Source organism: Megalobrama amblycephala, linkage group LG9, assembly GCF_018812025.1.
Source record: "Megalobrama amblycephala isolate DHTTF-2021 linkage group LG9, ASM1881202v1, whole genome shotgun sequence".
Taxonomy (NCBI): Eukaryota; Metazoa; Chordata; class Actinopteri; order Cypriniformes; family Xenocyprididae; genus Megalobrama; species Megalobrama amblycephala.
In genome coordinates, this window is record NC_063052.1 from 43,925,803 (window position 1) to 43,953,105 (window position 27,303).

Consider the following 27,303-nt stretch of genomic DNA (forward strand, 5'->3'; position numbering starts at 1 on the left):
TCCGCTCCTCCGAGATCCTGTGGAACCTCCTGGAGAACGGCTCTGGAGAAGAGGTGACGGCTCAGCTCAGCAACACCGACTGCATCGCGTGAGTCTATGATCACATGACCAAAGGTTCAATGTTCAGAGGCGTTCATCGAGAGTTACGGAAGGGCGATAAATGTTCATCGACACAAATATGCAGTAAATACACAGAAGATGAATGACTGAAACACAATGATTCATAACCAGCATGTGCTGTGCCTCTTCAGATATGAGCTGAGCGTGAGCGTTCTCTCGAGAGGTCAGCGTCAGGGTTCGTCAGGGTCAGATGTTAATGAGCACGTGGGAATCTGAACTAGGGCTGCACGATTAATCGCATGCTATTCTCACGCGCATTTCGTCAGTAAAGCCGGTTCCCTGATTACCGCTAAATCGCCATCACCTGTTTTTAAACGGAGCGCCTTTTAATAGACGGAGCCGTAGTTCACGGACAAGCCACGCAATATCGCGTTCATTATCGCAGGCGATTCATCTGCGATATGAACGCGATATTGCGTGGCTTTTCAGTGACCTACGGCTCTGTCTATTAAATGCCGCTTCATTTGAAAGCAGGTGATGGCGATTTAGCGGTAATCAGGGAACCGGCTTTACTGACGAAATGCGCGTGAGAATAGCATGCGATTAATCGTGCAGCCCTAATCTGAACGCTGCCTCTAAATGATCCTGTTGTTTCTCTTCTGTATGGCAGATCTTTGAAAGAAGCGTTTCTCCATCAGCTTCTGAACGGTTTCCGGCATTACGATCGTCAGCTGAGGAACGACCTGCTGGTGCTGCTGTCTCTGATCGCATCAAACCCCAGCGCTCCTCTGATCGTGAGTCCCTCCGTCCTCACCGCCCTAACCTTCGTCCTTCGCTCTTCTTCATGAGCTCTCTGTGTGTTTCAGGAGAGCGGCTTCGTCAAGCATCTCGCGCTGTTCGTCACGTTCCCCGAGCGTAAGTATTGGTGTTTTTCACGAGCGTTCGCTCAGCTCCGTGACCTCGAATGAAGCTCTGTGAACTCGTGTTTCTCAGTGAAGAGCCACAATCCTCTGGTGCGAAACCTCAAGCTGTCCTTCAACCATGAGGACTTTGAGATGAAGAAGCTCTTGCTGAATGTGATTGTCGTCCTGTCGAAAGATCTGGCCGCCCTGCAGGTGAGATGACGTTATTACACAACAGCTCACAGACTGTCACACACTCATTAAAACCTTTAAACCTCCTCCTGTGGAGCACAAAGAGAGATGTACAGTGGAAACATACTGTGAGCGTGAAGAAGGAAAGGGGTTAGAAACATGTTATTTTTGTGTGAGCCCTGAGAAACCTGTCCCCTCAGAGTGTGTGTGTGTGTGTGTGTGTGTGTGTGTGTGCTAAACAGCTGTTTAAGGAGAGCCGCGTCATGCTCGGCCTGATGCTCCTGATCAAGCCCAGATCCTCCGAGGCCCAGAGCGGCAGACGCAGTTGGACCTCCAGCCAGCAGGAGGAGCTGCAGCTGCAGGCGTTGGCCGCTCTGACCTCTCTGGCTCCTCTGATGCTGGACGACTACATGACGTGTCAGGCTAACACCTGCCTGCTGCTGCTGCTGGACTGGTGTCTGCAGGACGGTACGGCATCTTCTTCTGTTTCAAATCCACATTAAGACACGAGAGCAACAGAAGTACTGATTCACTCTTTCAGTTCCACTGGAGGACGAGTACTTGAGTAAATATTACTCATTTTCATTTTCAATTTTCAGTAAAAATACAAAAGACTTGATTTTTTTTTTTTTTTTTATGTACTTAAATATTAAAAGTACAGATTGATGAACCATGTTTATAAATAATTCTAGTCATAAGAAAGATTAGTGCAGACATATGCAAAAAGAACTATTTTATTTTATTACCAACAATTATCAAACACTATTGAAACATTGAACTTCAATACACTAAAATATCAGTTTAAGTGAGGATTAGGAAATGTGTGCAAACAAGTGAGGTAAAAGAAAATTTCTATAAATATGTGGTGACAAATAATATAAAAATACAACATACAGATGCCACATGCGGCAAAATGTGTTGACATGTCAAGAGAAACTCGATGTAGACACACTATTATATCATTTGAAGCTGCATGCGTATTCATTTACGTTATTTTACCTCAAATATCCTTCCGTACAAACGGACACATTTCCATGGGCTCAAACAGATCAAAAAACGTACAAAAAGATGTACTTTGTTACGATCGGTCTCTTCATCGCTCTCTGGTCAGACTCCTTCAGTGGGCGGGGTCACAGTTTCCATGGCACCGGTGGGCGGGGCGGGAAGAAGGCTCAGATGAGGTACTGCGTCCGTGTGCTCCGATCCGTGGTGTCTCTGGACAGCGAGCCGCTCCGGCAGGATCTCTGCGATCAGGGGGCGATCGGGCAGCTCTTGGGTGAGTGTGGTCGAATCGCAGCGCTCACTGCTGAAATACTGAAGATTAACTGTGTGTGTGTGTGTGTGTGTGTGTGTGTGTGTGTGGAGGCGTGCTGCGCTGGTTCACAGCGAGGCCGGAGGACGAGGATGCCGTCTCTCTGGAGATCCAGATAGACTCCCAGTTCATTCTGTCTGTCCTCTGTGAGGGAGACGTGCACAGGAAGGTGAGACACGTCACGCTTATATCATACATACGATCACGAACACTTTAAACACGCACACGTGTGTCCAGGAGCTGTTCGGCAGTGACGGTGTGGAGATGCTGATTCAGTATTTGAGTTTGGACGCGGCTCTGATCTTCAGCGGTTTGGGTCATAATAAACTGCTGCTGTCCACCGTCGACTGCGTTTGGTGAGACGCGTTTATCTCGCTCTGATAGAGGCTGAACATGTTTACAGTAAAGAATGAGGCTTTTCCATTTACAGAAAAACTCCTCGCATTTACTTCATGCTAAATATGACTTCTTCTTCTGAGCAGGTCATGTGTTGTGGGCGGTTTCGGTACGGAGGATGCGTTTGTGGCGGGACGTGGCGTTGATCTGCTCCTTCAGCTGCTGCAGGTGAGAACATTCAGCCTGAGTGTGTGAATGAGGGTTTGACCGGTGTGTGTGTTTGACCGGTGTGTGTGTTTGACCGGCGTGTGTTTGACCGGTGCGTGTGTTTGACCGGCGTGTGTTTGACCGGTGCGTGTGTTTGACCGGTGTGTGTGTTTGACCGGTGCGTGTGTTTGACCGGTGTGTGTGTTTGACCGGTGTGTGTGTTTGACCGGCGTGTGTTTGACCGGTGTGTGTGTTTGACCGGCGTGTGTTTGACCGGTGTGTGTGTTTGACCGGCGTGTGTTTGACCGGTGCGTGTGTTTGACCGGCGTGTGTTTGACCGGTGCGTGTGTTTGACCGGTGCGTGTGTTTGACCGGTGCGTGTGTTTGACCGGTGTGTGTGTTTGACCGGTGTGTGTGTTTGACCGGTGTGTGTGTGTTTGACCGGTGTGTGTTTGACCGGTGTGTGTTTGACCGGTGTGTGTGTTTGACCGGTGCGTGTGTTTGACCGGTGCGTGTGTTTGACCGGTGCGTGTGTTTGACCGGTGTGTGTGTTTGACCGGTGTGTGTGTGTTTGACCGGTGTGTGTTTGACCGGTGTGTGTGTTTGACCGGTGTGTGTTTGACCGGTGTGTGTGTTTGACCGGTGTGTGTGTTTGACCGGTGTGTGTGTGTGTGTTTGACCGGTGTGTGTTTGACCGGCGCGTGTGTTTGACCGGTGTGTGTGTTTGACCGGTGTGTGTGTTTGACCGGTGTGTGTGTTTGACTGGTGTGTGTGTTTGACCGGTGTGTGTTTGACCGGTGTGTGTGTTTGACCGGTGTGTGTGTTTGACCGGTGTGTGTGTGTTTGACCGGTGTGTGTGTTTGACCGGTGTGTGTGTTTGACCGGTGTGTGTGTTTGACCGGTGTGTGTGTGTTTGACCGGTGTGTGTTTGACCGGTGTGTGTGTGTTTGACCGGTGTGTGTGTTTGACCGGCGTGTGTGTTTGACCGGTGTGTGTGTGTTTGACCGGTGTGTGTGTTTGACCGGTGTGTGTTTGACCGGTGTGTGTGTGTTTGACCGGTGTGTGTGTTTGACCGGTGTGTGTTTGACCGGTGTGTGTGTTTGACCGGTGTGTGTGTTTGACCGGTGTGTGTGTGTTTGACCGGTGTGTGTTTGACCGGCGCGTGTGTTTGACCGGTGCGTGTGTTTGACCGGTGTGTGTGTTTGACCGGTGTGTGTGTTTGACTGGTGTGTGTGTTTGACCGGTGTGTGTTTGACCGGTGTGTGTGTTTGACCGGTGTGTGTGTTTGACCGGTGTGTGTGTGTTTGACCGGTGTGTGTGTTTGACCGGTGTGTGTGTTTGACCGGTGTGTGTGTGTTTGACCGGTGTGTGTTTGACCGGTGTGTGTGTGTTTGACCGGCGTGTGTGTTTGACCGGCGTGTGTGTTTGACCGGTGTGTGTGTGTTTGACCGGTGTGTGTGTTTGACCGGTGTGTGTTTGACCGGTGTGTGTGTTTGACCGGTGTGTGTGTTTGACCGGCGTGTGTTTGACCGGTGTGTGTGTTTGACCGGTGTGTGTGTGTTTGACCGGTGTGTGTGTGTGTTTGACCGGCGTGTGTTTGACCGGTGTGTGTGTGTTTGACCGGTGTGTGTGTTTGACCCGTGTGTGTTTGACCGGCGTGTGTTTGACCGGTGTGTGTGTGTTTGACCGGTGTGTGTGTTTGACCGGCGTGTGTTTGACCGGTGTGTGTTTGACCGGTGTGTGACGTGCAGCGGAGCCCCAGACACATGCTGATCGCGCTCGTCGGGACTCTGCTGGAGCTGTGTGAGAATCCGCAGGCCGTTGCGAGCGCGCAGTGCTGGCGCGGCGAGGGAGACACCAGCGCACCGCAGCTCCTGCTGCAGATCTGGAGGAGGGAGGAGGAGGATACGGGCGTGACGCGAGACCGGCACGGGATGATCGCGGGTACGGACACATCAATCACATCAAGCTTCACGGGTCAGGGCTTTAAACACTGCCGTAGGGATTGACCGAGGGTTTCCCGAATGAGTCAAAGCTGCAGTCTGTAACTTTTTGGTTAAAAATGATCCAAAATTAATTTATGTACAATAAACATGTATGTACAGCAAATACACAACCAGCCAGTGTTCAAAGCTCTCTCCTTACCTTAGCCCGATTCACAACGGTAAGCTTGTAATAATGTTTTATAATATGAGTACTGGGGGGTTTCTGTGGGAAACTGGAGCATGCAGCCGTTCGTCTTTGCGTCATTACGTCACGTCTGTTCACGTGAAGAACGAGTCCCAGCTAGTAGATTTATCATGTGAGGATGCTGCAGGATCATTATAGCTTTTTCTAACAGCAGCTGTAATAATTAAACTTATCATATTGATGGCAGATGTTATGGTATGACAAATGGACAAAGATATTATTATACTGTACAGAAACTGAAATACACACTAAATACACACAGTCACGCAATGCTGAGGTTGTTAACATTAACAATTTGAGTACAATGTATAACAATAATAATCATTTGCATGGTTTGACATGATCCAAGCTAAACGATCGTTAGATTTAATCACCAGTGGCGTTGCGGACTGCAGCTTTAATTAAAAGCTTATAATGAATTAAATCATAAAATGTACAATTTTAATAAATGAGTAAATAGGGCTGCAGTCAAAATAAAACCAATTACGATATGGGTTAATGCAATCAACAAATGTCAGAAGACTGAATTAGTCTGATGTTTTTCATAGTGAAGCACAGAGTGTTCGGCTGAGAATCGCTAAAGTGAACATGAAATCAAAATGGACCTTTCTCAGTCGAGCCGTCCGTTCAGAAAGCCTCATCTTACACTTGCTTTCTTCTCTCCAAAGTGAGCGAGCAGCTGCTCTTTTCAGACTCTCTCTCTCTCTCTAACAGATGTGAAGCGGCCGATGGTGTCTCGGCATCAGGATGAATCGTCATCATCGTCACGTGACGTCAGTGCTGCGGTCAGGGACGTGTCAGAAACCCTGCGTGCAAACATCTACTGCATCTTCTGTAAACTGGGTACGAGAGAACTGTCAGTGTGGCAGTAGATGAAACAGCACAGTTTCTGAAGTAAAATCAAACGTTCATCACCAGCAGCATGTCTGAATGTGGAAATGTCAGTGTATCAAACTCACTCCTGAACCCGTTAGTCATTTTGGACAGTCCGGTTCATTTCAGTGAATCTGAATCTGGTCATGGATTTAAAATGCAGATTATCATGATGATTAAACACTGTAGCTTGTAGTTTAAATTACTGCTTGAAATGGTTATCGCTGCTGATCTGCAGGATTTGAGCGGCTGTCGGGTCTGAGCGCTGAAGATCTCGTCACGCTCAGCATCGTCCGCCGATACCTGGACTTTAAGGTAAGCGTGGCGACCCGTCGGTCTCGCTGGCATTAACGAGTGAGATCGCTGCTAATGTTCCCGCTTCACAGGTGGCCGAAGTTTTACACGAGGTGTCGGTCGAGCTGTGGAACGAGGGAGCGACGCCCGTCTCGTCCGACGAAGAAGCCCTGAAGAGCCTCCGGCGGGTCGGTGAAGACACGGCCGAGAACGTGCGCTCTCTGCAGCAAAGCATTGTGGGCCGTCAGCGGCAGGAGGAGCTGCAGGAGGAGAGGCTGCTGTATAAAGAGGTAAAACTGACCAATCACACGCAGTTCTGTCGTTCGTATCTCCTGCGCAGTGTTTGGTGTGCGTTTGATCAGCATTCGAGTGTTTTCCAGATCGGCTTCACTCATAAGCAGAGAGAGATCGCGGCCGAGGCCTGGAGGAATTACGTGGCCAGAACGTCAAACTACAGCGTCTTCAAGGTCTGAAATCTTCCTCCTGACGCAGATTGTCGTGTTCTCGAGCATCTCTCATTCATTCTTGTGTGTGTGTGTGTGTGTGTGTGTCAGGAGTTCAAGCGGCTGCAGGAGGAACACCGGAGCACCGGCGGCCCCGACGCGCCGTCAGAACCGGCCCTCGAGGGACCCGAGACTCAAGACGCCGTCTCGGATCAATAAACCCTGAGAGAGTACAGAGAAACTGAAGCCCTTCACACATCACACACACACCGCTGCTCAGAGACATGATCAGCAGTCTTTACTCCTACAGCGCAGCTTTACATGTTTACTCCGGGTGTTTGAGACAGCATCATCATAATAGATTAAGAGAAAGCACTGGGGTTCTGCTTTACTAACTCCGGCGCATGTATCCACGCTAACTGCTTCTGTGCTTTGAGCTGCTGTGTGCTTGTGAACGCTGATCTCCGGGGCGAAGCGGACAGTCTTAGCTCGTGTCAAGATCACGACTGCTAACTCGACGTCAGTGTGCTGAAATCACCGCTGACCATCACTTCTTCTGTCCACATCACATCACTAACGCTGAATGTTATCCATGATGATTGTGCGAGCAGCATTTTTACTAATGACTAATAAAATAAGAGCAGAACAAAAAACTGTTTATTTAATGTCCAGTCAGCTTTATTTCTTTATTTATACGGTACAGGTCATTTCAGAGCAGCTTCACGGTTATGAAAATGACAGAATCAGAGATGTAAACTTGTAAAGATTCTGCTGTGAAGCAGATCTACAGAAGACATTATATTCAGATCGTGTTTTAGTTTAATCTGATAGTGTCAGTAATATTACTGGACATTAAAGTCTGCATGAACCGGAAGTTGAGATAGTGACATAAACAGCTTCTGGAATCAGAATATGTAGAGCAGGATTAGAGTTCATCCTTCGGGAATAGATTGAAGATGAAAACGAATGAAAACAGCATGTAGAGAGTGAACATCGCTGTCTGCTCAACGTTTCTCTGACTAAAGTTCAACACCACGAAGGAACGCGTGAACACACGAGCGAAACTACGACATCTAGTGGTGACTCGAAGCGACAAAGTCCCTCATCAGAACTGTAGATCTTATTGATTGTTTGATAATTCAGATAAATGAATGTTTATTATGTGTGTGCATAATTTCTATTAGTAAATGTAAACAATTTCAATTGTATATTTATTTTAACAATAATACATTTTATAAATGCACATGGATGATTAATTACATATATTTATAGATATGTTTGTATTGTGTTTATTTATCTCATCACTGGAGACCCATAATCCACGCGACTGTCTGTGTTTGATGACGTCGCAGATGAACGGGTTCAGTGTGTCTCGCGCTGTCAGGATGAAGCACGCGCTCCTGGAGTTTGTTCGTCTGTGAGTGAAGATGAGGATGAAGACGAAGATGAAGATGCTGCTGCTGCTGGGCTTCTGCTGCGGAATGGTGTTTTGTGATCAGAATCATTCGGATCCTCGTGATCAGAGAGTTTTTCCAGTCATATCGATTAATTATGATTATGTTCAGATGCCGTTCGAGGTCTCGCTCTGGATTCTGCTCGCGTCCCTCATGAAGCTGGGTGAGAAACTCAATTCCATCAGTTTTACTTTTAAACACCTGAATATCAAAGCGTTCATTGGGTGATGATGATTATATCAATTAATCACGAATATTGTGAGGATTATTTAACATCAGTGAATGTTGCTCATCTGCTGTTTGTTTTGGCAACAGGTTTAGAGTTTGATTTGAAACTGTGAACTTTATGAAGTGAGTTTCTGTCGAACAGAGATAAAACATTTTAAAATTTTATTTGTTCGTGTTAGTTCAGGGTGTGTTTGTTGTGAGAGGCGCTTTTTCTCTCTGACCTCATTATGAGAGTTTATCTGAGTCTCCAGCTGCAGTGACAAGTGTGTGTGTGTGCGAGGAGATAGAGCTCAAACACTGACACACACACACACACACACACACAGAGAGAACTATAAATTGTTCATAGAATTCTAAAATGTTAATTGGTTATTCTACTTACTTTTTATGTTTGTATTTATGTACATGTGATTCACTGTATGTTGATGTTAGAAAAAAATATAAAATGCTTTGGCAATACATTGTAACAATTGTCATGCCAACAAAGCACTTTGAAATGAATTGAGTGTGTGTGTGTGAGTGTGTGTGTGTGAGCCTGCGGGCGGTGTATGGATTAATGCCTTAAAGTTTTGCAAAAAAAAAAAAAAAAGAATTGAGCAATAAAAAATGTTTTGCAAACAAAAATAAAGAATTGCAAAGGAAAAATAAAGTATTGAGCAGAAAAAATAAGTTTTGCAAACAAAAATAATAAATTGCAAAATAAAATAACGTAGTGCAAAAATAAAAATATAATCAATTACAAAAATCAATGACAGCTGTAATCCTATTTTATCTTTGCCACATATTTTTCATGCTCAAACCTACTAAACAGAGACGTGCACAGGAATTTTGAGGGGCAGTTGCTCTGACCTAAAAAAAGGGCACTCCCCTAACCCCCCCTCTAATAATTCAACGGCCCGTCGTCAATTATTCCTTACTTGAATCGCAGCTTAAATAGTGTTTTGACATCGACAACCCAAGTGCGTTTTACCTCAAACTTGCGTCTAGTTAACTTTCTAAAGTAGCAATCGCTTCTCAGGTCGACATTAACACACTGACACAATTATATTCAGAATTAAAAATATTTTTATACCACTTTTTAATGTGTGATTGTGTAAAGGTTTTCACGAGATACCAACCTTTCGCGAACTTGCTTCCAACACTCGTTCTCATGGAGGCGCGCGCGCGGTGTGCACGGAGGGGAGGCGTGGTGTGCGCGCGCGAGTATGTGAGAGACGCGTGAGTGAGAGACGCAGGGAAATGAAATGCAGCTGAACGTTTGCTCTATGAAAGACATTGACAAAGACGAAAACTAAGGACATTTAATCTATAATTTTATTTTATTTTAGTTAGTTTTGCCAAACACACATTACAGTTTTGGCTAGTTATCGTTTTTTTTGTAATGCCTCGTTTTTATTTTTATTTCAGTTAACGACGATTTTTTTTCCCCACCTAGTTTTCGTTTTTTCGTTCGTTTTCGTTAACGATTATAACCTAACTCACCTTTCCGACAACGTTAAGTCGTCTCACCCGACAACCGCGACAATCTCCTTCTAGTGCCGCTCATGCAGGCTCAGCTCAGGTGCCGGTCGCGTGCAGCGCTGCAGCCACGTAAACAGAGTTTGCCCTTCCCCTACTGACTTTCACTTTCGGACGGGTGCCCGAATATGGAAGTGAATAAGGCTTTGCGATTTTTTTTTTTTTTTTTATCTAGGCCTACGTGAAATTCTGCATCCATTGTACGATTTATTTATTTATTTTTTTCCACCTCGGAAGGGCAACGTGAGTCGAGAAGGGCATATGGGCAGTTGCCCGGGCAACCTGAGCAACCCCCCTGTGCACGTCCCTGCTACTAAATCATTTGCAACGCTCATTTTATTCTGCGTTTCAGTCAATCGCGCGCTCACGATACCGGTTTTCCTTTGCGCTGCACTTTTCTGCGCGGATCTCTTTATGGCACTGGTTTGACGTGGGGGTGGAGTCAAGAAACGGGGGCACGCCGCCGCGAAACACGTCATCGGCAGGAGACGCAGATCGCAACAGAACAGATCAAGCATATAGACAGAGCGCATTTATTATAATCTGAAAACCACGCCCACCGGGGGAAAAACAATCCAACCGTCTCCACTGACTTTGTATTGCGTGAGGCTGCCTTCTCGTCTTTTCTGACTCATTACAAAAAACAGAACAATGCCTAAAAGCTGCTGTGACAAGGTGCACAGCTAACAAGCTAAAAAACCCAGAAATAAGTTTTTATAAGCTGTCGACCCCAAAAAACGAATGTATAAGGACACAAAAGTGGATACAGGCAGTGAGACAGAGCGCAACGGGTCATATTACTATAAGAAATGCATTGGAGGGGGTCGTAATCGGTGACAACATATGCTAAACAAACCAACAAAAACAAACCATTCATTATTTTTAACCATATCAAAGAATTATTTCACCTGTCGCCGATTACGTTCCCCTCCAATGCATTTCGTGGGGGCGTGCCCCCGTTTCTTGACTCCACCCCCACGTCAAACCAGTGCCATAAAGAGAACCGCACAGAAAAGTGCAGCGCAAAGGAAAACCGGTATCGTGAGCGCACGCTTGACTGAAACGCAGAATAAAATGAGCGTTGCAAATGATTTAGTAGGTTTGAGCATGAAAAATATGTGGCAAAGATAAAATAGGATTACAGCTGTCATTGATTTTTGTAATTGATTATATTTTTATTTTTGCACTACTTTATTTTATTTTGCAATTTATTATTTTTGTTTGCAAAACTTATTTTTTTCCGCTCAATACTTTATTTTTCCTTTTGCAATTCTTTATTTTTGTTTGCAAAACATTTTTTTATTGCTCAATTCTTTTTTTTGTTTTGCAAAACTTTATTTTTGTGCAAAACTTTAAGGCATTAATTTGACTCCATAGCGGTGTGTGTGTGTGTGTGTGTGTGTGTGTGTGTGTGTGAGAGAAAGAGAGCTCATTACTTCTCTCTCTCTACTCATTCTTTATTATTATGTTTCCCACATTTTATCACACTAGTGAGGAAAACTCATGACAATATAGGAATGATGTCCTGATCAAAACATGTGACCGATGAAACCTCTCTTATATTTGAGCTTTTTCTCGATTGCAGCTCTGCTTACTTTCAAGAGGTGCATTCTGGGATGTGTTTGAACACAGGTGAAGGAGGAACGTGTGTGACGTCATGCTGCTTCTCCTTCACTAGAGCTTCAACTGCATTTAAGAGGGTGACATTGAGTATCATTGACTCCTGTTACAGTGAGTTAATCATATACTGATTAATGATATTAGTCTAAAAATCTCATTTAAGCAGAAACACAGAGTCGGTCAAGTGTGTCCAGGCGTTAGGCACACTCACTCACACACACACACACACACACACACACACACACACACACACACACCCTCTCACACGTTGTCTGTGGGTGTTTGTCATGTCAACAGAAGCACACGGGATGTTTCCAAACATGTCATATGAAAACATTGTGTTTGATTTTTACACAAAATTGTCTGTGAATTTTGAGTAAATATTTTGTACAATAGATGTGAAATGATGTTGTTGGGTTATAATTTGAGGACTCTTTTTGTTCTAAAGTGTTTTGCTCAAAGTATGTTTTTTTGTTTTTTTTGTTTTTGTTTTTTTAAATGGTGCTGCTTAAATTATTACATTTGACAGTGATTATGTGTGTGTGTGTGTGTGTGTCTCTCGTCAGGCTTCCATCTGATCCCGCGTCTATCCGGCGTTGTTCCCGAGAGCTGTCTGCTGATCGTGGTCGGGCTGCTGGTGGGCGGTTTGATCCGTGTGTTGGGCGAGAAGCCGCCAGTTCTCGACTCGCAGCTCTTCTTCCTGTGTCTGCTGCCGCCCATCATCCTGGACGCCGGCTACTTCCTGCCCATCCAGCCCTTCTCCGAGAACGTCGGCACCATCCTGATGTTCGCGGTGGTCGGGACGCTGTGGAACGCCGCCTTCATGGGCGTGGTGCTGTACGGCGTGTGCCGTCTGGATGGCGGCCGTCTGGCCTCAGTGGACCTGCTGTCCTGCCTGCTGTTCGGATCCATCGTGTCGGCCGTGGATCCGGTGGCGGTGCTCGCCGTCTTCGAGGAGATCCACATCAACGAGCTGCTGCACATCCTGGTGTTCGGAGAGTCTCTGCTGAACGACGCTGTGACCGTGGTGAGAGAATCCTTCCAGAAGGATGTTTCCCAAACAGTCCCTCGTCAGAAGTTGATCTGTTTGATTATCAGTACAGCGTTGTGTTTCAGTCAGTGACTCTGATGATGAAACGTCACAGAGCCGCAGCAGTGAACACAGTCCTGACAAACGCCCTACAAACAAACACCGCAAACCTGGAATTAAAGAAAAAAAACACAATCAAAAGTTTAATCAGAAAAATTAGTTAAATTTTTTTCCACGAATCGTGCAGCTCTGCTGTCCGTCACTACGCTCGTATTTAGAATCTAAACTCTTTATTTATTGTTTTACATTTAAATAAATATTACTTACAGAAATTGAATAACTCTCACTTTAGTAACGAAATGTTTTAAAATGTGCGGCGATCAGAGAACGCTCGCCTCGTGTTTCCTGTCTGATCGTCACAGTCGTCAATCAATCCCATCAGCCATCAGGGTTCAACTGACATCACATCATCAGAGTCACACAGCAAAGGTCAAAGGTCCTTCATGTTCATTTCCTTCTTGTAAATATCTTTCTTCTAGTGACGTGTGACCCGGACGAGGATTTTGAGGGAGGTCATTGTTTATACCTGACCTACAGTAAGTGTGTGTTTCCTTCAGGTCCTGTACCACCTGTTCGAGGAGTTCGCGCACGTGGGCGAAGTGTCGGCGGTCGACGTGTTTCTGGGAGTTGTGTGTTTCTTTGTGGTGTCGCTGGGCGGAGTCATGGTGGGCGGCGTGTACGGCGTGCTGGCGGCCTTCACCTCGCGCTTCACCTCACACACGCGTGTGATCGAGCCGCTGTTCGTCTTCCTGTACAGTTACATGGCGTATCTGTCCGCCGAGGTCTTCCACCTGTCCGGCATCATGGCGTGAGTCTGCCGTTCCCTCTGGAAATGAGCCCAGAGTCTCCGAGCTCGTGTCTCATGTTGTGGTTTCTGTTCCAGACTCATCGCGTGTGGCGTGGTCATGCGGCCGTACGTGGAGGCCAACATTTCCCACAAATCCTACACCACCATCAAATACTTCCTGAAGATGTGGAGCAGCGTGAGCGAGACGCTGATCTTCATCTTCTTGGGCGTGTCGACGGTGGCCGGGCCGCATGCCTGGAACTGGACGTTTGTCACCATCACCATCGTCCTCTGTCTGCTGTCCAGGGTTCTGGGTGAGCGCCTCTTGAGTTCATCGAGCACATCTAATGACTCTCGTCGGTTTATTTGTCAAATGCTTGTCATGTTTTCTTGGAGGTGCTCAGTGTCCATAAACACTAGCGTTCAAAGGTTTGAGGTGCTGTTCTTTTGATCTTTTTATTCATCAAAGAATCCTGAAAAATAAAATTTCCACAAAAATATGAAGCAGCACAACTGTTTTCAACATTGATAATAATCATAAATGTTTCTTGAGCATCAAATCATCATATCAGAATGATTTCTGAAGGATCATGTGACACTGAAGACTGGAGTAATGATGCTGAAAAGAGCTGAAGAGACTCTATCAAAAACATATCAAAACAAAAAAATCTGTCTGATCCCAACTACAGTGGTGGTCAGAATTATTGGCACCCTTGGTAAATATGATCAAAGATGACTGTAAAAATAAATCTGCATTGTTTATCCTTTTGATCTTTAATTCATAAAATTACAAAAATCTAACCTTTCATTGAAGGAAAAGAATTAAAAGTGTGGGGGGGGGGTCATATTATGAAATAAATGTTTTTCTCCAAAAACACGTTGGCCACAATTATTGGCACCCTTTTATTCAATACATTTTGCAACCTCCTTTTGCCAAGAGAACAGCTCTGAGTCTTCTTCTATAATGCCTGATGAGTTTGGAGAACACCTGACCAGAGATCAGAGATCATTCCTTCATGCAGAATCTCTCCAGATCCTTCAGATTCCTGCTCCATGTTGGTGCTTCTTCTCTTCAGTTCACTCCACTCATTCTCTTTAGGGTTCAGGTCAGGGAACTGGGATGGCCATGGCAGAAGCTTCATTTTGTGATCAGTGACACATTTTTGTGTTGGTTTTGATGTTTGTTTTGGATCATTGTCCTGATGGAAGATCCAACCACGGCCCATTATTGGATTTCTAGCAGAAGCGGTCAGGTTTAGATTTTTTTTTTTATCTGTTGGTATTTGATAGAATCCATGATACCATGTATCTAAACAAGATGTCCAGGACCTCCAGCAGAAAAATAAGCCCACAACATTAAAGATCCAGCAGTATATTTGACCGTGGGCATGGGGTACTTTTTATCCAAAAAGCTCTTTTTTTTAGTTTCATCTGACCATAGAAGCTCGTCCCGTTTGAAGTTCCAGTCTTGTCTGACAACTGAATATGCTGGAGATTGTTTCTGGATGAGAGCAGAGGATTTTTCTTGAAACCCATCCCGAACATCTTGTGGGGATGTAGGTGCTGTTTGATCATTTTTTTAGGCTCTCTGAGACTCAAGACTCAACTAATCTCTGCAATTCTCCAGCTGTGATCCTTGGAGAGTCTTTGGCCACTCAAACTTTCCTCCTCACCGCGCATTAGGATGATTTAGACACTCGTCCTCTTCCAGGCAGATTTGTAACATCTTTAGTTAATTGGAACTTCTTAATTATTGCCCTGATGGTGGAAATGGGGATTTTCAATGCTTTAGCTATTTTCTTACAGTCACTTTCTATTTTGTGAAGCTCAACAATCTTTTGCTGCACATCAGAACTATATTCTTTGGTTTTTCTCATTGTGATGAATGATTAAGGGAATTTGGCCTTTGTTTTTCCTCATGTTTATACTCCTGTGGAACAGGAAGTCATGGCTGGACAATATCATGTTCATGATCACCCTGTGCTAAAAAAAAATGTAAATATGAATGGGAATATACTTGAGAGATATTTTGGGGTGCCAATAATTGTGGCCAACATGTTTTGGAGAAAAACATTTATTTCATAATGTGTTTTTTTTTTGTTTTTTTTTCACCACTTTCAATTCTTGTCCTTCAATGAAAGAAGGTTAGATTTTTGCTAATTTTATGAATTAAAGATCAAAAGGATAAACAATGCAGATTTATTTTTACAGTCATCTTTGATCATATTTACCAAGGGTGCCAATAATTCTGACAACCACAGTATAGACAAATCCGGCGAAACACGGAAGTAAAGCAGCGCCGCCATTACTGCGTGCCTTGCTGCTAAGGAAGTAGCAGAAGTAGCGTGTTGGTCCCGTAGGCTGTAGCAGATGTTAGCTATATAGTTTTTTTAGTACCTATGCTGTCCAGTGATGCCGGGCAGAGCGTGTTGTGTGGTTGGTTGTTTTAACAACAGCACAAAACTACAGGCCTGGAATAAAACCTCAGTTTTTTTAGAGTTCCTGGTCGAGCGGAGGACCAAGATGTGCGTCAAAAGTGGATGAAACACATAACCGAGGTGGCTCATCGCATGCCAGATGATTAATAAAATAATCTTGAATACCTATAAGAACATGTATTTTATTGCTACAACTGGTCGTGGCTAAGGCCATCCTTAAAAATATTTTGGTTTGCCATAACAGCCAAAAAAAATAAAAAATGGTCGGTAGGTCGTAAAAAATGTAAAAAAAAATTTTTTATTGCATCACATTAAGTGTATTGTGATTGTCAAAACATTTTAGTAACTAAGCTGAATTTTATTAGGTTTAGTGACATGTTACAATGTTTACATGGTAGGCTACAATTTCTGGTAAGCTACACTTTTTTATTATTTTTATTCAATTATTATTATTTAATTATTATTGTGATTTGATTTAATATTGACTCATTTGATAAATATTAGCTAGGCTACACAAGGTTGGCATTAATTTTTCTCAAGAAAAAAACAACTCACCTAACTTAATGCTGTAAACATACAGAGAGCCCTATCAGCTGGCAGTATTATTTAAAAATAACAATTTAAATATAATGCATTTTTTATTATAATAACAACTTTATTTAATGATATAAGTAAAAATATAATAAAGATGTAATACAGTACACATATCAGCCAAAACAGGTTCTGTGTGAGGGCTGCTAGCTGACAGCGTTCGGTCATTTCTGAGAGATTTACCTCAGACAAAGGTAAGTGTGAATACATAAATCCATTTGAAAAACATGTTTACAAGAACATAACATTATACGTCGTTTGATGTTGTAATATTTTTAATCTGTATTTCTAGCATGTCACATTTACAAGCACCAAACGGTATTTATTGTTTGAATTTCGTAATAAAATTGACAGAATCTGAGAGCTGAGATTTTTTTCTATCATAAGTAACCTGCTCTGTCTAGTCTGTCGGTCTCTGTGTCCTCTTTACTTCGCGATTTTTCTGTGCGTGAGAAAATGGATGTGTGGCGTGAGAGCGTGTGAAAAGCGTCAATTGCGTGTGTCTCACATTTTATTGCATTTGTATTAGCTGTTTGAAGAGTAAAAAAAAAAATCCGTGGGTCTTAACGCAATTACAATCGGCAAGTCGGTCGGACTAAAAGGGGAAAAAATAATTAATTGGATCGGTCCTAAATTGACAGGGTCGGTCGGGTTATGGCAAACAAGAATATTTTTAAGGATGGCCTAATAATTATTTGAAACTTAAGCTTGTGAACATATTAGCAACACAGCTAGTAATGACAGCGTTCGGTTTTATTGTTGTCATCAATTAATACACTTCTTAATTACATTACATTACATTTTTACATTATTACATTATGTTGTCAATAAATTACCTTTATCGGTAAGTTTTGGCCACTGCCTGACATCATCTACCCATGTTCCCTTTCACCAGACATTTTCTTTAATGAGCAGGATGCGCTTTAATTGAAATGTCATTAAGAGGGCACCGGCAAGTGTCACTCCGTCACACTTCGCAGGCACGCAGTAATGGCGGCAGGCAAGATGGCGGCGCCCATAGAGTTCGCGGCGGATTTGTGTATACAGGACGTCCTTAAAACAACCAATTTTATTCAGTCTTGCTCCTCCGTATATTCTAGGAATTTTATTTTTGAGGTTTTGTACCTTTATTGCTCCGTTCTGCGTATTATCCAGGTTGACTGTGTCTGCAAGCGGTGAGTTTTGTGTGTCTGTCGTGCAGGTGTGATCGGTTTAACGTACATCATTAATAAGTACCGCATGGTGAAGCTGAGTGGTAAGGATCAGTTCATTGTGGCGTACGGGGGCTTGAGGGGCGCGATCGCCTTCTCGCTGGCGTTCCTGCTGTCATCTTCTTCTGTGTTTGTGCAGGTGAGAGTGACACTCCCTCCCTTTATGACTTTGCCAGTTGCTCTGAAGGACACGGCCCGTGTCAATTATTCCTTACTTTCTTAATAGTGTTTTGACCGCCATCATCACCGTCATCTTCTTCACTGTGTTTGTGCAGGTGAGAGAATCGGACTCGTTCTCACTCCCTGCGCCCTTTAGCTGAAGAATATCCATCCAGTCAGAAAACTAAGGACATTTAACTATAATTTTATTTTATTTTAGTTAGTGCACAGGAATTTTGAGGGGCAGTTTTCGTTTTTTCGTTCGTTTTCGTTGATTATAACCTAACTCTGACCTAAAAAAAAAAGGGCACTCCCCTACCAACCAGTTTGCCCTCCCCCTAACCGGGTGCCCGAATATGGAAGTGAATGAGGCTTTGCGATTTTTTTTTTTTTTATTTATTTATTTTTTTTATCTAGGCCTACGTGAAATTCTGCATCCATTGTACGATTTATTTTTTTTTTTTTTTCCACCTCGGAAGGGCAACGTGAGTCGAGAAGGGCATATGGGCAGTTGCCCGGGCAACCTGAGCAACCCCCCTGTGCACGTCCCTGCATCCAGTTGTAGGAAATTCTGTAGCCGATGGTTTCTGCGTATCGGCTTCCGTCACATGATCACCATCAACCTGCTGTTGATTTTTTAGGGAATGACGATTCGACCCCTCGTTGACCTTCTGGCGGTCAAGAAGAAGAAACAAAGTAAAACTTCAATAAATGAGGAGATTCACACACAGGTAATATACCTGATCACTGCTGGACGGTTAATGGATGATTAAAATGTTAAATGCTCCTGTTTTTTGTCTCCTGCAGTTTCTGGAACTTTTGCTAACTGGAATAGAGGATGTATGCGGACACTATGGACATCATCACTGGAGGGACAAGTGCGTTTCAGACTAGCATTGAAGAGAAAGTTGAAAATGAAAATCCTGTCACGGTTTACTCTTTACCCTCATATTGTGAATCTAAGCCTGTGAGACACAACAGAGACGTTTAGCAGAAGGTTCACACTGCTTTTCCATACAGTGACCAGATGCTCTCCAGAAAACATCAGAGTAATCATATCGATTCTTAAATACGCGCAATTCAGATTAATCTGCGAATGAGTTAAGAACTGTGGAGGCCTCAGATCTCAGAAACTTTGAACAGTGAATAACTTAAATTTTGGTCTGTGGGTTTTATCTTTTGTGCTCCACAAAAGAATAATGTCAAACACAGTGATAGCATAGTAAAAAAAAAATCAGATTCGGCCGAAATACTTTTGAAGGCCAAACACAACAGTGCTGATTAATTAACCCTTCTCTGATGACGCGTTTAACTGCGTGCAGGTGACATGAGGACGAGTAAATGATGGCAGCTGTTCACTGGCTGAACTAATCCTTTAAAAGTATCACTTTGTTTTTCAGATCATGTAAACATTCTCATTTTTGATGCGTGTTCATCTGCAGGCTGAATCGCTTTAATAAGCGTTACATCAAGCGGTGTCTGATCGCTGGAGAGCGATCGCAGGAACCGCAGCTCATCTCCTTCTACAATAAGATGGAGCTCGAACAGGCCATGATGCTGCTGGAGAGCAACAGTTCAGCCAGTCTGAGCACTGCATCGACTGTACCGTGAGTATCCACACGCTCCTCACACATGCTCCTCACACATGCTCCTCACACACGCTCCTCACACATGCTCCTCACATCACGCTCCTCACACACGCTCCTCACATCACGCTCCTCACACACGCTCCTCACATCACGCTCCTCACATCACGCTCCTCACACACGCTCCTCACATCACGCTCCTCACACACGCTCACACACTCCTCACATCACGCTCCTCACATAACGCTCCTCACACACGTTCACATCACGCTCCTCACACACGCTCCTCACACACGCTCCTCACATCACGCTCCTCACACACGCTCACACACTCCTCACATCACGCTCCTCACATCACGCTCCTCACACACGTTCACATCACGCTCCTCACACACGCTCCTCACACACACTCCTCACACACGCTCCTCACACACGCTCACGTCACGCTCCTCACACACACTCACATCACGCTCCTCACACACACTCACATCATGCTCCTCACATCACGCTCCTCACACACGCTCCTCACACACGCTCACATCACGCTCACATCACGCTCCTCACGTCACGCTCCTCACACACACTCACATCATGCTCCTCACACACACTCACATCATGCTCCTCACACACACTCACATCACGCTCCTCACACACACTCACATCATGCTCCTCACACACACTCACATCATGCTCCTCACACACACTCACATCATGCTTCTCACACACACTCACATCATGCTTCTCACACACACTCACATCATGCTCCTCACACACACTGACATCACGCTCCTCACACACACTCACATCACGCTCCTCACACACACTCACATCACGCTCCTCACACACACTCACATCATGCTCCTCACACACACTCACATCACGCTCCTCACACACACTCACATCATGCTCCTCACACACACTCACATCATGCTCCTCACACACACTCACATCACGCTCCTCACACACACTCACATCACGCTCCTCACACACGCTCCTCACACACACTCACATCACGCTCCTCACACACACTCACATCACGCTCCTCACACACACTCACATCACGCTCCTCACACACGCTCCTCACACACACTCACATCATGCTCCTCACATCACGCTCCTCACATCACGCTCCTCACACACACTCACATCATGCTTCTCACATCACGCTCCTCACATCACGCTCCTCACACACACTCACATCATGCTCCTCACATCACGCTCCTCACACACGCTCACATCACGCTCCTCACATCACGCTCCTCACACACGCTCACACACACGCTCACATCACGCTCCTCACACACACTCACATCACGCTCCTCACACACGCTCACATCACGCTCCTCACACACACTCACATCATGCTCCTCACATCACGCTCCTCACATCACGCTCCTCACACACGCTCACATCACGCTCCTCACACACACTCACATCATGCTCCTCACATCACGCTCCTCACATCACGCTCCTCACACACACTCACATCATGCTCCTCACATCACGCTCCTCACACACACTCACATCACGCTCCTCACACACTCACATCACGCTCCTCACACACACTCACATCACGCTCCTCACACACACTCACATCATGCTCCTCACATCACGCTCCTCACACACGCTCCTCACACACACTCACATCACGCTCCTCACATCACGCTCCTCACATCACGCTCCTCACACACGCTCCTCACACACGCTCCTCACATCACGCTCCTCACACACTCCTCACATCACGCTCCTCACATCACGCTCCTCACATCACGCTCCTCACACGCTCCTCACATCACGCTCCTCACATCACGCTCCTCACATCACGCTCCTCACATCACGCTCCTCACACACACTCACATCATGCTCCTCACATCACGCTCCTCACATCACGCTCCTCACACACACTCACATCATGCTCCTCACATCACGCTCCTCACATCACGCTCCTCACACACACTCACATCACGCTCCTCACACACTCACATCACGCTCCTCACACACACTCACATCACGCTCCTCACACACACTCACATCATGCTCCTCACATCACGCTCCTCACACACGCTCCTCACACACACTCACATCACGCTCCTCACATCACGCTCCTCACATCACGCTCCTCACATCACGCTCCTCACACACTCCTCACATCACGCTCCTCACATCACGCTCCTCACATCACGCTCCTCACACACGCTCCTCACATCACGCTCCTCACACACTCCTCACATCACGCTCCTCACACACGCTCCTCACATCACGCTCCTCACACACGCTCCTCACACACACTCACATCACGCTCCTCACATCACGCTCCTCACACACTCACATCATGCTCCTCACATCACGCTCCTCACATCACGCTCCTCACACACACTCACATCATGCTCCTCACATCACGCTCCTCACACACACTCACATCATGCTCCTCACACACGCTCCTCACATCACGCTCCTCACACACGCTCACATCACGCTCCTCACACACACTCACATCACGCTCCTCACACACACTCACATCATGCTCCTCACATCACGCTCCTCACACACACTCACATCATGCTCCTCACATCACGCTCCTCACACACTCACATCACGCTCCTCACACACACTCACATCACGCTCCTCACACACGCTCACATCACGCTCCTCACACACGCTCACATCACGCTCCTCACATCACGCTCCTCACACACGCTCCTCACTCACACTCACATCACGCTCCTCACACACGCTCACATCACGCTCCTCACATCACGCTCCTCACACACACTCACATCATGCTCCTCACATCACGCTCCTCACACACGCTCCTCACTCACACTCACATCACGCTCCTCACACACGCTCACATCACGCTCCTCACATCACGCTCCTCACACACGCTCACATCACGCTCCTCACATCACGCTCCTCACACACGCTCACATCACGCTCCTCACACACACTCACATCACGCTCCTCACACACGCTCACATCACGCTCCTCACACACGCTCACATCATGCTCCTCACATCACGCTCCTCACACACGCTCCTCACTCACACTCACATCACGCTCCTCACACACGCTCCTCACACACACTCACATCACGCTCCTCACACACGCTCACATCACGCTCCTCACATCACGCTCCTCACACACGCTCACATCACGCTCCTCACACACGCTCCTCACACACACTCACATCACGCTCCTCACATCACGCTTCTCACATCACGCTCCTCACACACGCTCCTCACACACACTCACATCACGCTCCTCACACACGCTCACATCACGCTCCTCACACACGCTCCTCACACACACTCACATCACGCTCCTCACATCACGCTCCTCACATCACGCTCCTCACACACGCTCACATCACGCTCCTCACACGCTCCTCACACACGCTCACATCACGCTCCTCACACGCTCCTCACACACACTCACATCATGCTCCTCACATCACGCTCCTCACACACACTCACATCATGCTCCTCACACACGCTCCTCACACACGCTCACATCATGCTCCTCACACACGCTCCTCACATCACGCTCCTCACACACGCTCCTCACATCACGCTCCTCACACACGCTCACATCACGCTCCTCACACACGCTCCTCACATCACGCTCCTCACATCATGCTCCTCACACACACTCACATCACTCCTCACATCACGCTCCTCACACGCTCCTCACATCACGCTCCTCACATCACGCTCCTCACATCAGGCTCCTCACACACGCTCCTCACACACACTCACATCACGCTCCTCACATCACGCTCCTCACACACGCTCACATCACGCTCCTCACACACGCTCCTCACACACACTCACATCACGCTCCTCACACACACTCACATCATGCTTCTCACATCACGCTCCTCACATCACGCTCCTCACATCACGCTCCTCACATCACGCTTCTCACATCACGCTCCTCACACACACTCACGCTCCTCACACACACTCACATCACGCTCCTCACACACACTCACATCATGCTCCTCACATCACGCTCCTCACACACGCTCCTCACTCACACTCACATCACGCTCCTCACACACGCTCACATCACGCTCCTCACATCACGCTCCTCACACACGCTCACATCACGCTCCTCACACACGCTCCTCACACACACTCACATCATGCTCCTCACATCACGCTCCTCACATCACGCTCCTCACACACGCTCACATCACGCTCATCACGCTCCTCACACACGCTCCTCACACACACTCACATCACGCTCCTCACATCACGCTCCTCACACACGCTCACATCACGCTCCTCACACACGCTCCTCACACACACTCACATCATGCTCCTCACACACGCTCACATCATGCTCCTCACACACGCTCCTCACATCACGCTCCTCACACACGCTCCTCACATCACGCTCCTCACACACGCTCACATCACGCTCCTCACACACGCTCCTCACACACGCTCCTCACACACGCTCCTCACATCACGCTCCTCACATCACGCTCCTCACACACACTCACATCACGCTCCTCACATCACGCTCCTCACATCACGCTCCTCACATCACGCTCCTCACATCACGCTCCTCACACACTCCTCACACACGCTCCTCACACACACTCACATCACGCTCCTCACATCACGCTCCTCACACACGCTCACATCACGCTCCTCACACACGCTCCTCACACACACTCACATCACGCTCCTCACACACACTCACATCATGCTTCTCACATCACGCTCCTCACACACGCTCCTCACACACGCTCACATCACGCTCCTCACACACGCTCCTCACACACACTCACATCACGCTCCTCACATCACGCTCCTCACACACGCTCACATCACGCTCCTCACACACGCTCCTCACACACACTCACATCACGCTCCTCACACACACTCACATCATGCTTCTCACATCATGCTCCTCACACACGCTCCTCACACACGCTCACATCATGCTCCTCACACACGCTCCTCACATCACGCTCCTCACACACGCTCCTCACATCACGCTCCTCACACACGCTCACATCACGCTCCTCACACACGCTCCTCACATCACGCTCCTCACATCACGCTCCTCACACACACTCACATCACGCTCCTCACATCACGCTCCTCACATCACGCTCCTCACACACTCCTCACACACGCTCCTCACACACACTCACATCACGCTCCTCACATCACGCTCCTCACACACGCTCACATCACGCTCCTCACACACGCTCCTCACACACACTCACATCACGCTCCTCACACACACTCACATCATGCTTCTCACATCACGCTCCTCACATCACGCTCCTCACATCACGCTCCTCACACACGCTCCTCACACACACTCACATCACGCTCCTCACATCACGCTCCTCACATCACGCTCCTCACATCACACTCCTCACACACTCCTCACACACTCCTCACATCACGCTCCTCACACACTCCTCACACTGCACATGCTAACATCACGTTTCTCACTGTACGTGTGTGTGTGTCTGCAGACAGCAGCGCAGCAGGAGAACGCTCAACATCTCTAAAGAACGAGAAGAAGAAATCAGAAAGATCCTGCGAGCAAACCTGCAGAAGACCCAACAGAGAGTGAGACACACAACACTGATTGCATGTGTTCTGTTCAAAGCCAATGTGAATGTTCTGTGTAGAGTACCTGGATAACATGTCAGTGCAGTATACAACATAGCACACTGTGTCAGGTACCGTATCCCATAATGCAATGCACTAATAATGCAGCAGTAATTTCAACATCATCTTGACTCATTATTTGGTCAGACTGACAACATTTTTACTCTAGATTTAGATGAAAAAATTCTATTTTATTGGCCTGACAAACAACTGTAACATTTGTGTAAATCACTCGCTGAATTAATCATGTATTATAATGAGGTCACATGATGACAGTGTAGCACGTGTTGTTTGAAATGTTTATGCTTGCATATTGTGTTTCACACAGCAGGTGATATTAAGTGTGTACTGCAGTGTGCTAGTACTCAATTCTGGACATCAGTGCTCAGCTGTTAAGAATGGAAGTGGAGCACACGCTTCAGATGTCAGCGCTGTGACGTGTGTGTCTGTCGCTCAGTTCACTGCAGTCTTACATATTGCGTGTGTGTGTGCGTGTCATTAGTTGCGCTCGTACAGTCGACACACGCTGATGCCTGACGCTGAAGAAGATGACTGGAGCGAGACGCGGCTCAGGAAACAGCGCGTGGAAATGGAGCGGCGGGTGAGTGAGACCGAAAGAGACGAATATAAAGTGTGCTGAAGTGAAGCTGACGGACAGACAAACTTTATTTCTGATTATTTCACAGCAGTGATTCATTGAGTTTCCAGTCAGTTTTTGTTTATATAGCGTTCTACACAGTGGATATTGTTTCTAAGCAGCATTACAGAAAAATTTTGCAGTGATAATGTCTCCAATTTCACCGTTCAATTTAAAGAAAATAATGCTTTAATTTATTTGTATGTCTTTAAACGCTCAAGCCAAAGTAAAAGCCAATAATTTGTGGTGTCACTTTTCCAGATGAGTCACTTTCTGACGGTTCCTGCTAATCGCTCCGAGTCTCCTGCAGTGCGGAGAGGCCGCTTCGAGTCAGGTGACCTTCTCAGATGTTACTAGGGTCATTTAGTAACAGAATGTGGCATGAAGCATTTGAAATGTTCACGCTCTCTTCCAGACAGCCAAGTGCACACAGTCAGACCGAGTATCCTAGTCAGTGTTCCAGTCTCGCTCCCCGATGACCCTGAGGAGGCAGACGGATCCACACAGAGCCGGAACGGAGGCGCGCAGAAACCGGACGGTCTGCAGGACAGCCGAGGACGCAAGCAGAGCGTGAAGTTTGCTCTGGATGTGGAGGAGCAGAAACTGCCTCGATGTTTGAGTGATCCGGGTCCAAATAACCTGCTGGAGGAGGAAGAGCTGTTTTATCAGAAAGACTAAGAATGCTTGTTTGTCTGTATTTTATTTGTTTTATGCAGTGGAAAATGATTAAACTATTCTTTCTAGTGATCTGGTGAGTGCATGTGTCATGTACGTGTCACACTTGTCCTGTTTCAGGCCGTTTCCAGCTGTGTTTTCGGTGATTCGATCACAGTGGTCAGCTGAAATGCATTGCTGTTTCCACCTGATATTAACATGAGTCTTGTGTTCAGATTTAAGCCATGTAGGATTAGGTTAGGTTGGGGTTATACAGGCAAATGAAGAGGAAAAGGAAGGCCGCTGTTAGGTACAGTTCCAATGGCTAGTTTTGGTTCGTCCCATAGCGATCTGTTTATGTGATGTGCTCAAGCGTTTTTGACCTCCTCCGTATGTGCTTTCAGTGATCCGCTCACAAAACGTTTTAGACCCTGTTTTCATCTGTATTTATCAATGCCAGCTAGAAACGGCCAATGTTGCTTTTGCTCTTAAACATATTCTGATGTCAAGTGTTGTAGACAAATATAACATGCATCTGAATTTATGAAGTAATAGATTTTACATTTTTTTTTTTTTTTTTTTTTTTTTTTTTTTTAGCAGATGGAGAAGCAGCGCTCCTCACATGTTGCTCTTTCACTAGTGTTCAAAAGCATCCCATGATGCACCTCATGAACGTCTGGAGGGAGCAGAAGAAGCTCGAGTTTAAGAGTTTCTACAAAGAAGATCTTGAGCTTAAATGAATGAAAATCTGTATGATCATAACTGTTCTTTTACTTTTTTGAAAAAGATCTAAACACGTTGCCACACTTGGAAACTACAGCCGGTTCATTTCAGGTCCACACGTGACGTGATGTTAAAGCTGATCTGTTTCTGAGATACTTT

The 27,303-nt window shown here is 46.2% G+C and overlaps 2 protein-coding genes across 2 annotated transcripts in view; both read left to right on the forward strand.

Annotated features, from left to right (window-relative positions):
* The window catches only part of LOC125276056 (cilia- and flagella-associated protein 69-like), a 9,767-nt gene extending 2,293 nt beyond the window's left edge, over positions 1–7,474 (forward strand). Inside the window, exons 8-22 of the mRNA XM_048203475.1 lie at positions 1–88; positions 731–854; positions 927–975; positions 1,054–1,175; positions 1,397–1,622; positions 2,266–2,430; positions 2,520–2,635; positions 2,704–2,822; positions 2,949–3,030; positions 4,761–4,953; positions 5,914–6,042; positions 6,311–6,387; positions 6,459–6,656; positions 6,747–6,833; positions 6,921–7,474. The exon at positions 1–88 is cut by the window's left edge and continues 90 nt beyond it. Of these exons, the coding sequence (XP_048059432.1) occupies positions 1–88; positions 731–854; positions 927–975; positions 1,054–1,175; positions 1,397–1,622; positions 2,266–2,430; positions 2,520–2,635; positions 2,704–2,822; positions 2,949–3,030; positions 4,761–4,953; positions 5,914–6,042; positions 6,311–6,387; positions 6,459–6,656; positions 6,747–6,833; positions 6,921–7,028 (1,883 nt within the window). The 3' untranslated portion in view covers positions 7,029–7,474. The remainder of the gene's footprint in view (positions 89–730; positions 855–926; positions 976–1,053; positions 1,176–1,396; positions 1,623–2,265; positions 2,431–2,519; positions 2,636–2,703; positions 2,823–2,948; positions 3,031–4,760; positions 4,954–5,913; positions 6,043–6,310; positions 6,388–6,458; positions 6,657–6,746; positions 6,834–6,920) is intronic.
* A 529-nt stretch (positions 7,475–8,003) lies between these two features.
* slc9a1b (solute carrier family 9 member A1b) lies at positions 8,004–26,514 on the forward strand. Its single transcript, XM_048203482.1, has 13 exons — positions 8,004–8,426; positions 12,196–12,656; positions 13,277–13,527; positions 13,603–13,820; positions 17,737–17,875; positions 17,973–18,021; positions 18,547–18,636; positions 18,713–18,783; positions 19,348–19,512; positions 24,992–25,088; positions 25,633–25,731; positions 26,029–26,101; positions 26,183–26,514. Exons 1-13 carry the CDS (start codon positions 8,237–8,239, stop codon positions 26,443–26,445), a joined length of 2,166 nt encoding a protein of 721 aa, XP_048059439.1. The 5' UTR covers positions 8,004–8,236; the 3' UTR covers positions 26,446–26,514.
* The last annotated feature ends 789 nt before the right edge of the window (positions 26,515–27,303 follow it).

What these genes read in the sequence shown, in the direction of transcription:
- slc9a1b (XM_048203482.1), top strand. Translation starts at nt 8,237, where the DNA reads ATGAGGATGAAGACGAAGATGAAGATGCTGCTGCTGCTGGGCTTCTGC. An exon ending in CTGCTGTCATCTTCTTCTGT is followed by an intron (nt 17,876 to 17,972) that starts GTTTGTGCAGGT and finishes CTTTCTTAATAG; the next exon opens with TGTTTTGACCGCCATCATCA. An exon ending in AGCACTGCATCGACTGTACC is followed by an intron (nt 19,513 to 24,991) that starts GTGAGTATCCAC and finishes GTGTGTCTGCAG; the next exon opens with ACAGCAGCGCAGCAGGAGAA.